This window comes from Melanotaenia boesemani, chromosome 19 (genome assembly GCF_017639745.1).
Source record: "Melanotaenia boesemani isolate fMelBoe1 chromosome 19, fMelBoe1.pri, whole genome shotgun sequence".
Taxonomy (NCBI): domain Eukaryota; kingdom Metazoa; phylum Chordata; class Actinopteri; order Atheriniformes; family Melanotaeniidae; genus Melanotaenia; species Melanotaenia boesemani.
Genome location: NC_055700.1, coordinates 7522958 through 7537396, shown reverse-complemented (window position 1 = coordinate 7537396; position 14439 = coordinate 7522958). Strand labels below are relative to the sequence as shown.

General features: G+C 38.0%; 1 protein-coding gene across 4 annotated transcripts in view; it reads left to right on the top strand.

Moving 5' to 3' along the window:
- LOC121630182 (netrin receptor UNC5D-like) overlaps positions 1-14439 on the top strand; it is a 195367-nt gene that overhangs the window by 109296 nt on the left and 71632 nt on the right. For all 4 annotated transcript variants that reach the window (XM_041970308.1, XM_041970305.1, XM_041970303.1 and 1 more), the window contains exon 2: positions 6713-6919. In XM_041970308.1, the coding sequence (XP_041826242.1) occupies positions 6713-6919 (207 nt within the window). The remainder of the gene's footprint in view (positions 1-6712; positions 6920-14439) is intronic.

Sequence of the window (14439 nt, the reverse complement as noted above, 5' to 3'; positions counted from 1 at the left end):
GGTGTGACATCACATTACCAAGCTGTTCAGTGGGTCTAAATATTGGAAAGTAATTTTCTCAGGTGATACTGTTCATCCCCTGGTATGTTTACGGTAGCTTACTGACAAGGCTAATGCTGGTTTTCCGTTGCACTATAGGGCTTGAATTGACTTCTCTGTTTTTTTCCCAGAATCCCTTTGATGTGAAGAATATTGAGTGCTTATTATTGTGCCATATATGGCTGTGGTTACACATACACAAGACATAAAGCTTCTTTTAGTGTGCTTATTCTGGGAGTTTGTGATCTAATTATAGATGAATTTATATGAGTAAAACTGCACTACCGAGCTCATCTCCAGTCAGCTGAGAACTAAAGATCTATCTGTAGATCCATACTATAAACCATGCTCATGGATTTGTTATTCATGCATATGGAAATGCCATCCATATGGAGATGGGATCAGTGCCTTATGTTTAGCAATCCAAGCTCACAGAGTTGTAAACCATCAAAACCACCATATTCTGAGGAAACAAAAAGATTTCTGCAAAACCTTGTTGTGACAGTTAATGCTTAAAAACTTCTTCATCTTTCAGTTATTAGTCTGCAGTGTTTTAATATCACCATTTACGATTAGCTTAGGCCCTTGGATGGACTGGTGACATGTCCAGGGTACACCCTGCCTGTCTCCTGCTAAAGTGCTGGGTTAGGTTCCAGCTTGCCCGTGACCCTGAATTGGACTAAATGTTATGGAAAATGGGTGGATGGATGATTAGCTTAGCTCCTTTGGAACCCTTGAGGTAGTGCTAAAACCAGTACTTGATACGAGTTATTAGCTGAGATGCAAAGCCCCAAAGAAAACAAATTAAACAAAAATAAATAAATAAGAAAAAAAAACTAATTTCAGCTACTTCGTGCAATCGAAATGGGCCATTATTACAGCAAGAAAACATGTTTTTAGAAAACAAATATCTCTTCAAGAGGTATTGTAATTACTTTCTGAGAAGAAGAAAACACAGTGGATTGAAGATTTAAAGGCAGCAAGCTTTCTTTTTTGAGAGCCATTAAGTCTATTTACGTGTCATCTTGTTTGGCTTTTGACATATTGAGCCATTTTAGCCATGCATGAAGGGTTTTATGGCTTACAGTCATATAGTACGTGCTTAAGCAAGATCAAACATGTAAAAAAAATTTCAGTTTGTTTTTTCTGTGTTTTTTCATAAAGAAAATGTAAACCCTTCCCCACAGTTTAAATGCTACATTGTGGTTTTGTTTTTTTTTATCAAAGTTAGTATACGTAAAACTCTTAATTTACACTTTTTCAACAGTGGTGGATGTAAATTAAACTCTTTACTGTTTTCTCATGAGAAACACCATGAGATTCTGAGATTGTTTATTGAATCACTGAATAAACTGAGTCAGTTCTGTTAGGTTTTAGACTCATGGGACACAACTAAAAAGCTTTGCTCTGATCAGGTGGAGCTGGTGACAGGTGGGGTAAAGGCAGAAAACAAAGAAAACAAAGGAAGGCGTATCTATCTGTCTGTCTATCCATCCGTCAAAAAAGGTTTAACGTCGTTATTTTGAGATACTGAATTAACTCCTGTTAATAGAATAATTTGTGTAGTTACCTTAACTCATGCTTTTCAAGTGAGATATTTGCAGAGGGCTCAGAAATACATGAGGTCTCATTTTCAAGCAATTTTATTAACCGATGAATGCCGTGGAACACGGTCCAGATGGATGAAGTTCTGGATGGTTAGTGGATGGCAATCATGTCCCAAAAGGGCTGTCATGTTAGCAAGGTGGTGGTGGAGGGATGTTTTGGGCTGGAATAATGGAGAGTGAAAAGGTAGGCCCTGAAGGATGCCTGATGGTGTCAAAATGACCTCTGCAAATTATATGCAATTTCAAACTGACTGTTTCCTGCTATGGTATAAAAGTAAAAAACATGCCTTCTGTAGTAAAGACAACACACCATCCCATGCTGCAAAACATACCATTTAATCTTTGTCTGTTAGGGCACGTTGTGGCCACCATCGTCCCATGACCCCAACCCTATTGAGAACCTGTGGAGCCTCTGTACAAGGACAATAAATGAGAGTGATGGGCAGTAGGCTTCCAGCATCAACTTTTTGAGGCAGTTCTGATCCTCAAATGAGATGCATGCCTGACCAGCATCCTCCCTCACCATCTGAGCCAACTCACCACCAGGTGCCAATCAGTTGACATCTCCGCCCCTCTTGTCACCTGTTAACTGATCACCACCTGGTGGTGAGTTGGCTCAGCCTCACACATTCTTAAAACCTGCTATACATATACTTTTGGTCCAGTTTAAGAAGAAGTAGAAACATAAATAACATAATTGTCCATAAAGAACAAATTCACTGAGCATGCTCAGTTTCACAGTGTTTGTTTTTGTTTGTTTCTTTTTTTACTTTTTTAACTTGTGGTAAATGTTTATAACATACGCTAATGTAATTATGGTTTCTATAAACAGCTAGCTGCATTACAGGCATCTATAATGACTGTGGAAGACTTTCAAGACAAAACAAGGATCATACTCTTTAGCAGGCTTCCAAGGGCTCTCTAATGAAAGAGCCAACATGCCGTGCTTCATCTGTACATCTCTATCTCACTCATAATCATCTAAAATCTGTTATATTGTACAAGCTGTGTGTACATTTCTTTGCTGATAAAGCAGGGGTTTCCAGTCCTCTGTCTATAGCGCTCATGTTTTTTGCTTTTTTTGTCCTCTTGTTTTGTAGTTCAGCCACTTTTTTAACCTCAACTACCACAGGTGATAGCATTTCACTTTTTTCATTCATTCTATTCATCATTCAAAAGCTAAGATCAGCAAATAAAATATTTAATTTTCTCTTCTTCACTCTTCACCGAGCTTCCTCTTTATTGTTGCTTTTACTGTCATGTTTATGAAGTTGTGGTTGAAAGTCGAAAATATGCAAATGGATAATTAGTAGCATTCGCATCTATTCGTGGCTAAAAATTGGAGTAGAAATGAAGCTTGTAAATGTGTATAATTTGAAAAATATGTATTCATAGCTTTATAAATCTACAGAAAGAATTCCTTCACATTTTATGCATTTGACACCCAGTTGTTTCAACGGCCTGCTTCCAAGAACAACACAACAAATAATATAACCAAAATGATTATGAACTCTTCAAAGGATAAAAAATTTTTGTCAAAAAATGAAAAACATTTTGCTTACAAAACTACAGTAATTGCATGAAAATTGGAAAATGAGATGTAGTTTTGTTACATTACAGAAAGCAGTTCATCTGAAGACGCCACAGGTGGTCCTCCTCGCCTTTCAGCAGAAGTACTGTAACTGTGTGACAGCTAAGCCTTCATCTCCAGTATGAACTTGGAGGTAGAGAGCAATGCCAGTGCCATCTGCAGATTTGATTAGAAGGGCATTACACAAGACAAAAAGCAGCAAAGAAAAGGCTCATTCTCTGCATCTGTGCATGGATCTGTCCTGATCCCCAATCTGCGTGTCAAGAAGTCACTCATACACAGCATTATGAGCTAACACAAGAGACCCCGCTTACACATTGCTTTTAATTTTGCATGCAACTTTTTGCTGTACTTGAGAAATTCATATTCATTACAAGCTGCATCACAAGCAGCCTGTTTCCAGTAGAAACTTCAGTCTATGTGCAAGGCAGACATAGAGGCAGAAAAAGAAAAAGAAAATAGAGCCATCACTCAGCCCTTTGGCAGTGATATGTTGTTTTCCTTGTAGAGTTGGCTAGATGTATCTGTGCCCCCTGTGCGTTATTGCCAGGCTGAAGCATTGGTTGTAGATCACTGTGAAAACTGTGAAACACAGGGCTCAGCGGTCTCCTGAATGACGGCACTGAAGCATATTGAGGTGAGGTGAACCAATAACAAGCCTGCACCGGCTTCAAGATGTAAATGAGTGAATGTTGGGAGAATGTCAAACAGCATCACGCTGCATCGCAGTGCTTAGCCAGAGGCCTATCCCACAGTATGGTGGAGCCTAGGATGGTATATTTTAAATAAAATATATTGTACTTCCTTCTCTGTGTTTCTATTTTTGTTATATATTCAGCAATTTCACAATCTGAGACAATGTTAGGCAGTTTCCAGGGACACTTAAGTGCTTGTAAACCACATGTCCCAACACCAGCCTGAGGTTAAATGGCACCAGAGTTGCCTTTGCTGTTTCTCCCTTAATCTGTGTGCTGCAATACTCACCCAGCGGCTAAACAGAAAATGAAAGTTTGAGTAGTGAGCAGACTACTAACTGCAATAAAACCTGTAATGCATGACTGATATCATCTCTAATGTTGATGTTGCCAATACAGGTACTTGTTGCAGTGGCATTAAACTTCCCTGTTGATAAGCATTAATTAATATGAGGACTGATCTATTAATAAATGTGTTTTTACTTAAAGAGCTTTGACTGTTTGACAGCTGTGTGTTTGTGTATTCTTGTTGCCATCCGTCTTTGTCTAGATGCACCCTCACATCTATGCTTTGCATCCATAGAAACACAAACAGACCATGTCAATTCTGCATGCGCAAAACAAATTGGAGCACTGTGAACAAGAAAAGCTTGCCTAGGGCGAGTCATTTTGAAATTAAAAGCATGTCTCTTTGTTCAGCTCCCTTTCCAGGAATGAGGGAGAGAATGTGAATGTGTCGCACAGAGGGAAGAGGAACACTAAGCAAGTGCTGTGATTTTCACAGACAGGGAATCACAGAGTCTTTTATCTATTTCCCTCGATCAGGAGACATCCGGCAGGGAAGGTAGGAGGATTAGATTAGCTAGAGAGAGAGAAAGAGAGAGTGGGTTCTCTAATCCTGATGGGCTTTTCAGAGGTACACCCATCACTGTGAAGAAACATGGAGTGTGCAATGGGGAGTTGGGATCAGGAGGGGTAGGTGCGGGATGGTTTGCCTCACTAAACCCTTCACACTTGCATGAAAGAGGTTCCAGCAAACTAGCAGATTAGTCAGAGTGTAATTACACTTGTGGGCCTCAGAAGTGGCAAAACGTGTGCCGACTGGAACACACCTCAAACAGGCTGAGAAAGGAGGGAGTAATGCCCGTTAATGTGTCTTTTCAGTAAATTCTTCTCCTGAATTAGTTGTCTTTTGTGACCATCAGCTGGGATCAAGGTGATGTTTAAAGCCTTAGTGTAGATCTGCTTAAGTTTAAGTGGGGTATTTATTTTTTATCTATTCCAGTAAGTTATAACCCTTAAAGAAATAATGTTTAATTAAAAGTTAATTTAAAATAAATAATGCAATGATTCAACTTTAAGGGAAAAAAACAAAACAAATCTGATCATGAAACTAATCGTTTTAGTAATAATTTTTTTTTTAAAAAGTTATCTGCTCATTTTTCATTTGATGCTAGCAACACATTTAAGAAAGGTTAAGATAGGAGGGTGTTTACCACTGTGTTGCATCACCTTCTAACATCAGTGTATCATCGTTTGAGAACTGAGGAGACCAGCTGGTGAAAGCTTTGAAAGCCAAATGTTTTCTCAGTGTTGTTTGATACAGAATGGTGAAACAGTTCAGGGTCTACTTTATTTTTTTTTATTTCGTTAAAAGTGTTCACATTGGATGATCGGCCTGCGTGGCATTTCAGACAGATTTGCGCTTTTTTTTCTGTTATGTTGTAATATGTGCAGAATGTGGCAGCATTTTGCTGACATAAGCAAAGCCTTACTTACTAAAAAATATATTACAGATGGTGATAAATATCTCTCAAACTTGTTTATATTGTTTAGAAATATAAATGCTTTCACAGTTGTGCAAGTTTCTCCTGTCAAGCAAACAAAGCAGCACCACACCATGGGCACAAATGGGCATAGATGATGCTGATTTGATATTATTGCCTTGATTCATTATACCATGCTCAGATAAGTATATAATTAGTCTTTGAAAACTTAGGGGAAAAGGTGCCAAAAGGTCTTTTGTCTGTTTGAAAGACTCAGGTTCCTTTTTTTCCCATTAACTTGCTAACATGTAGTTATAGTGTTGATACTGCAAAAACCAACACTTGTCCTACAACTAAGCCAGATCTAACAAAGATTGACTTTTTTTCAAGCTGTTTGTTTTTTCTTTTTGTTTGTTTCTTTGGTTGGTTGGTTGGTTTTTTTTAATATATATATATATACAAAAACAAAATGTACAACAAGACAACGGTGCAGCTGAGGTGACTCTTGACCAATGCTTTCCATTTCTCTGATAAATAAATTACCTAACGTGTAGGAGGTGGAAAACAATAATCCTAATGACTTAAATTATTCAAAGACTAAATAAAGATGGCATTGCTCACAATAAATATGTTTGCACACTTGCAAAACAGTTTGTGTAAATGTGTGTACTTAATTATTAAACAGTACAACACTTAGAAGGATTTATTAGTTGAAATATTTGTGAATTGTATCATAAAAATTTAGCCGAGAACTGACTTTGGAAAATGCCGATTTTATTTCATTTATTTATTTATTTATTTTTCTTGTTGTATTATTTTAGTCTAGAAATGTCTTCCAAAATAATGCATTTAAAAGAGTGATGGATGCTCCATGGATCATAGTGCAGAGGTGTAGAGGAGGAGGAAGTAGACCTGACACAAACCTTGTTAGAGCTGGAAAGGAAAAACCTGACAAGGATTGAATGGTTAAAAATTCTGTTTAAGTCAGATTTTTATTGTCGTTTTATTCATCAGGTCCCCGGGGTGAAGCCCTGCAGCATGGCCAGTCTGGGACCCTGCCTCGTTTCCTGGAGGAGCCTGTTGATGCCTACATCATCAAGAGTAACCCAATCAAGCTCAGATGCCAAGCCCGGCCTGCTCTCCAAATCTTCTTTAAGTGCAATGGTGAATGGGTCCACCAGAGCCAGCACATGTCTCAGGAGCACACTGATGTTGGGACAGGTACAGTGTGTGATCAGTGATTTTAGGTTTCCAGGTTTCTTCTTGTACTGTATAATGTTGTACACCTGCAGTTATACATGATCACTTATTGCTCCCCGCTCATCACATACTGATGCCCAAAGCAGGCACAGGTGCCTAAAATGACACTTTGGGGCACAATGTACCCCAAAGTGTCATTTTAGGACATGTAGGGTCTACCCGAGCTAGTAATGTACAAGTCACAGAAAGCACAATTAAATATATGTTGTTGTGTAGCCAATTTTAACACAATTACATTTTCTCAACTTGACCAATAGTTTTGCAAGCAGAAAGCAGAAATCAAAATAAAGCAAAGAAAAAGGAAGTGAAAAGTTTGGAAAATAGAATAAATTAGTCCTGGATTGTGGATCTTGTCTCAGGTCCAGGGACTTGTATCCTAGACCTGGTGCTTTTTCTCCTTCAAAAAAAGAAAAGACCCAGAAAGAAGACTTGAAGTTGGGAAAATCACAGGTTTCTCTAGTGGAGAACAGAATCATGATATATAAACTTATATACAAATCACTTAGTTTCTGCCTAGCAAAGCATTTCTCTGTCATTCTAAGTTAAGCTGACATTTATATCCCTGATAGCAAGGACTGAAGTCTCAGGAATGAACTTTACCACTGGGGCTTTATGACAGTGCCTAGTTACAGTCAACCATGTCAACATATTTGCCTCACTCCTTTAACGCACGCTGTATGTCACATTTGATTTAAAATGAGATGTCATTTTTGGGACCATAGAAGACCAACTTGTTGAGTTTTAGGATTAGACTTTGAACTCTGAATAGTGCCTTTTAGTGATGCAACTTGCTGAAATACAGTTGTTGTTGTTGTTTCAACTTCAAATGAATCCGTTCAAACAAAGAAAATTGGCCATCTTCAAAAACCCTTCACTGTTGCATCATCCTACATCAGACATTAATAAATTCTTTTATACTTACATAACTAAATGAATAACAACGATAGAAAAATTACACAATGTGTTCTTTTTTCTTATAGATTACATGTATTGTAAATTTGTCTGTCAATCTTTAGTGCAAAACTAAAACTTATTGTGTTTCTTTAATATCTAGGGCACTTATTTATTCATTTGTTTGTGTGTCAGGTCAGCATAAACACTAATTATTTATGAGCCTGCTTTTGCTGCTATAAGTGCAACAGTGTTGATGCTTCACTTAACACAACACCAAGTAATATATCCCCCCAGAGCTGACAATGGACCTCTAAATTTTTACTGCCTCTACTCTGGATTCATAGCTCTACTCCCATCTGGCTCCTTGTCACCATTCATATCTGCCTCCACTGGGACAGACTCAGGGATGGGGCTGCAACTGCAAAGAAGAGTATCTCATAAAGTAGAAAGCTCTGTCAGGATCTGGACTGTTAGGATTTATCCTCCTAACTACAAGTCGCAGGAGACTGCAACACAATGTGTCTGGAATTACGGTGTTTTATTGGGCTGTTGTAACTTTAACCTTTCCAAAACAAATGTAGGAGTATCACAGAAATAGAAAAGTTAATGAGTTGTTTTCCATGAATATAGCTTAATATTTAGCTGAAGTGTTTGACTGTCAAAATTCTCAGTAAGTTTCCTGCATGCTATTCTCAGGGCTGTTTCCTGTCAACACTTCACACAATTGTTGTAGCACTGATGAAGGTTGCAAGAGCAAAAAGTGTTATAGACAGTCAGCTCTTGCAAAGTTTGAATTTAATGAAGACTCACGTGGAGAAGCTGGTTGAAACTGCCTCAATAAATTCACAACTTGATTCTCCTCCCAACAGAGTGGATTATGTACAGTATTTCTTAAAGGTAGACTGTGTGAAACGTACAATGTTGTAGTTGATCAAAGGAGCTAAATCAGCTGGAATGTGAAAGTGGGCTCCTTATAGAGAAGTTTTATCCAAATCTATGGTCCCCCCTCAGCTCTCTGGAGGTTTTTCAACTCTTTGTCATGGCTTGAATCATAGTGTGAGGAGACAATTTGTCCAAGATCCCCATTGTTTGGTTCAGTAATCTTGTTTATATCTGTTTTTTATGCCATGTCCTAGGAAGTAACACTGGCTATTCTTATAAAGTAAATAACCACCTAATGCAAAAATCATCTGGTTAAAAAAATCCACAATATAATTCCTTTAGATAATTATTAAATGATTATTATTAAATGTTTTTTAATGTTAAAAGTTTTAAATGGCCAAAATTCACTATTTTGGTATCTCTGGTCTGATTTACTTGTCAAGTTAGTTAGATTTTTTTGCCCATCAGGAACTCTTCCTGATTTTCTAAACTGAGAACATGCTGTCTTCTATCTACTTTGGGTAACACATTATTTATTCATAAGTCCTTTACACAACCTTACCTAGAAAAAAAGGAGCTTTTCTTGAAGGCCCAGATGGGCTAGCTACATGTTTTAGGTGCTTTTTATGTATGTAATATTGGTTTCTTGTCCATTTGCCCTGGTAGGGACATTAACAGCCCAGGAGTGTAAGCTTAATGGTGGTAGTCTAGTGGTGACAGAAGAGGACTTGAGTTTGGACCTGGGTTCAAGTCCCTGGTGTGGCTACAGAGGTGAACTGCTGTAGGTCTCTAAGCAAAGCCTCTTAACACCCCAACTGCTCCTGGGTATTGAAATACCATCTCTCTACCCATCTAGATAGATTTGCTAGAGAAAAATGAAGAGCTGAATTTCCCAGCTGGGATGAATAAAGTAAAAGTTATTTCTGTTCCAGTGGTTAGTGGGAATCAGTATTAAAGTTTCAGTCCAAAAAAGGCAGGTCCTCCCCCACTGTCCATGACTTCTACTTTTTAGATTTTTATTCTAATGTCCCTTGATGGAGCTCTTGTAACCTAATCAGGATTCAGGAACGAGCCAAATGAAAATTAGTGGAGAAGACTAATGTATCAGTACATAGCAAGACAGACTACAAAATAAGTAAGAAGCAGTGGCCTGCAGACATAAAACTTACTAAAAACTCTGGGACACTTTATTGGCTGATACCTCAAAAGAAGGAGTAAGTAGAGAAGAAAATGTTCCCACATTAATGCCAGTATCAGTAGATTTTTAAGAACACCAGACCTGGCTGTCTTTGACAGCCCACACTTGGATGTGCCTGCACTCTCTGAAAGCAGTAAAAGGCTTCGGATATTGAAACTGTCATTTCTGAGCACATTATGACACAGTGGAAATGTACTTTCAAACATGGCATTTCAGACCCAAAGAGAAGATCTCACATCCATCAAGTTAATCATTAAATGAGCTGGAATTTAAAATACTGCGTAAACTCTTTGTCAGAGATCCCCCTGTAGATATTTACTTGTTTTCTTTATTAAAGCTGAATTACATTTTCAAACCAGAATGGAAACTAATAGGGAGTGGCAACCATCACTTTGTTTTCCTTTTCATTTAAATGAAAATCTGTTTAAATAGAATTGTAATATGGTGAAAAAAGGCCTCTTAATTAATGCAATATGCAAGCAAAATGCAAAAATCTTATAGCTTAAAGCTGATATTTCATTCTTGAATTTACCCACTAAAGTCAGCATCAGTCACATTTCTGATGTGCCTTTTCTTTCATTTTAGTGTATAATATATAATAATAGCATATAAATTGTGATATACTATGTGCTACTTACCAATCATCACCAGAGTAGTTTGATAACATTGGGAATGACCCACAAACTGTAATGATCTTTCTGACCTATTTATAAGCTGTAATTTGGATCTTGAAATAACCATATCTGGGCAAGAAGATGGATGGGTAAAAACTTGTGAAAAAATATATTGACTTAAATAATTATGAGAAAAGTTGATATTTTTTTGAATGGAAGCCAATTTAAGCCAGAGATACTTCATGACTATCAGTGGTATTGCCAATTTAAAACATTTCAGTGGTTTCTTTCTTTATGTCCACTAAGGTATGACTTCATCAGTCTGTTACACAATCTGTGATTTCAGCCCAGAGCTGATTTTGCCAAAAATGAAAAATTATACAAAAGATAATCAAAAAATATATTAATTTGGAGAAATCAAATATCTTTTGTGCTCTGTTGGCCAGAATCCATGCTGTTTCCAGCAACGCAACAGCCTATAGAAAAGGTGCTGAAATAAATAGTCTGCTGGTACTTTGGAATGAGGCTTTTGTGCACCAATGAGGAGACATGTTAAATAATAAACATGAATTACCTATGCTTTCGATACTCATTGAGGACTTCATGGTATATAATCTGATTTGGTCAAATAAAGGTGTTATTTAAGAACAAATCTGCAATCCAAACAAGACTTTTGTCTGTTCCCCCCTCTGACTTAGTGAGTCAGAGGGGGGTGAATAGAAATAGTACATTTTTCTTTTTTTTTTTCCTCTCTTTAAACTGTAAAAAAACATGCCTCTATCTGTGTCTCCATAAAACTAGAACCAAGCTATTTGACATTTCTTTTGTACCTTTTATAATTGACTACATGATCTATGAGCACAAAGAAAAGCATCATTGATGCAACTGTATGGTGGTTAGTGAACACATGAAAGCAGCATTGATGACCCCAATCCAATCTCTAAGCCACATTGCAAAATGTGCATTAACATTTATTAAATGATTAAAACATCTTAATGTTATACAGAACACAGAGAAAGAAATCGTCAAGTCAAGTCCACACTTCAATGAGCTTGTGAATAACTAAGGAAATCTTTATTCCAGTCACTGTTATAAAGATTTAGTTGTAAACACTAACAGAAAGGAAGCATTGTATTGTGATTGTATGAGATTCCCAGAGGAGCTCCAAAGTCCCCAGTCAAACACATGAAGTCCCTAGAACTCCTTGGTCTAAAACTGCCTTACTTTCTCCATTACCCCCTTGTCCAGACCTGGTGCCTCATGTATAAAGCTAGTGTAGGTACAAAAACTGGCATACGACAAATACAGTCAACTTTTGGGATTTAAACTTGGCGGGAGAATGTTCCTACCTCCACATAATTGTTGTCCCAATTTCCGTCAAGACAGTCTCTATTTCCTGCAACTCCATGGCCACATTGTTAATAACATTGATCGTGTCTCTCTGCACCTGCAGGACTTCCTCTGAGGACATGGGGGTGCTGCGTGGAGTCTTTAGCCTCACCCTCTCTAATCACTGCTGCAGCACCGCTGACCCAGTTGGAACACCCAGGAACTATAAAGAAATATTATTTAATACTAAATAAACTGCTACAAGTGTATACAATACGTATCTGTACATATTTATTTTATACATCAAAACAAAATACTACATTACCGGCATCATTAATGTCGTTTAGCATACGCTTTTCTCCAAAACGATGTACTGTGGGCTGTAGCGTCTTGCCTAAGGCCCCAAGTGAAAGGTGTTACTGTTCACCTCTGTGGGATTCGAACTTCGATCTCCCGCATGGCAGGCGGATGCCCTACCAACTGAGATATCCAGCCGCAACATCTGATGCCTCTGGCCTGTCTTCCCTTCTGATACGGCGATGACAGCATCTGCCACCTGCTGCCACTATTCTGCCTTTCTGACACTGATAAGGCCCACGTCATGCCCACCAATTAAACATTTTTACATTTCTTCCCTCTTTTTCCCCTCCCGAGCCATCGTGGAAATGATATGATGAATATTTTTTATAAGCGTTCACCTGGCCATTTATAGCCACCATGTGGGCGTGGGAAGGCACTCTTTCACGTGCGCTCCCTTTAGAGTTGATTCTGATTTATAGATAGACGTGTGCATTGTCACAAGCCGGTCACAAGAGACTTCAGCCCTCAAAAATGTACGGTGGCCCAGAGGTGTCACAGCAAATAAAAGCCGCAACACAACAAAATAAGTCACAACACTACAACATAAACCGCAACACAACACAATAAACCACAACACTACAAAATAAACCGCAACACAACAAAATAAGTCACAACACTACAAATAAAAGCCGCAACACAACACAATAAGTCACAACACTACAAATAAAAACCGCAACACAACACAATTAGGCACAACACTACAAAATAAACCGCAACACAACACAATTAGGCACAACACTACAAAATAAACCGCAACACAACACAATAAGCCACAACACTACAAAATAAACCGCAACACAACACAATAAGCCACAACGGAAGTTGTCTTTTTTTTTTTTTTTTTTTTAAGATTTTACCACCGGAAGTTAGCTACACCAAGTTTCAGTCCAAACAGATGGGAAGTTGGAGATTTTAGGAAGCAGTCGGAGAAGTAAGTAAAATACTGTTTGTTAATGACGTTTATTAATTTCGGCATGCGCTTTTATGAATGCTTTTAACTTCTATGTGTAAATTAAGAGTCATTGCATGTTCAATGTATGCACACGGACGAGGTACAGTCCGTTGCGACAAAGCAAAGCTGCAAGACAGTGCTGGGGGCTCGCATCAGTCTGCATAAATACATATTTCTCTCTCTCTCTTTTTGGTGTGTTTTTGTTTTAAATATTTTTTTCACGTTAACGTGCTTTATAAATAGACAAACACCAAACGGAAAGGCCTTACTTATCTTAAGAGGGAGAGAAACAGAGGTTTAAGTTACTAACAATTACATTTAATAAAGCACTGTCTTGCAGCTTTGCTTTGTCGCAACGGACTGTACCTCGTCCGTGTGCATACATCGAACATGCAATGACTCTTAATCTACACATAAAAAGTTAAAAGCATTCATAAAAGCGCATGCCGAAATTAATAAACGTTATTAACAAACAGTATTTTACTTACTTCTCCGGCTGCCTCCTAAAATCTCCAACTTCCCATCTGTTTGGACTGAAACTTGGTGTAGCTAACTTCCGGTGGTAAAATCTTAAAAAAAAAAAAAAAAAAAAAAAGACAACTTCCGTTGTGGCTTATTGTGTTGTGTTGCGGTTTATTTTGTAGTGTTGTGGCTTATTGTGTTGTGTTGCGGTTTATTTTGTAGTGTTGTGGCTTATTGTGTTGTGTTGCGGTTTATTTTGTAGTGTTGTGCCTAATTGTGTTGTGTTGCGGCTTTTATTTGTAGTGTTGTGACTTATTTTGTTGTGTTGCGGCTTTTATTTGCTGTGACACCTCTGGGCCACCGTAAAAATGGCTACTCATGCTAAAAAAAACAAAAAGTAGATGCAGAATGCAGGGTTTTCAACAAAACATGGACTGCTAAGTATTTATTTACTGAAGTCAGAGGTAAATCTGTGTGTTTAGTTTGCAGAGAGCAGATCGCCTTGTTTAAGGATTACCGTTTGAGTTGGTATTACTAGACAAAACATGCGGAGAAGTATGAAAACCTGACTAATGCTGAAAGGGTGCAGACATCAGAATCTTTGCTAGCTAAGCTACAAAAGCAAGGCTTTTTTTACATGTCTTTACATACCCAGGGATGCAGCAACCAAGACCAGCTTTGTGATATCCCACAAAATTACTAAAAAAAAGTAAGCTATTTCTAGGAGGGAGAGTTTGTCAGAGTGCTTAGTGGACTCTGCAGACAAATGATCATCAGTGAGAGAGAATCT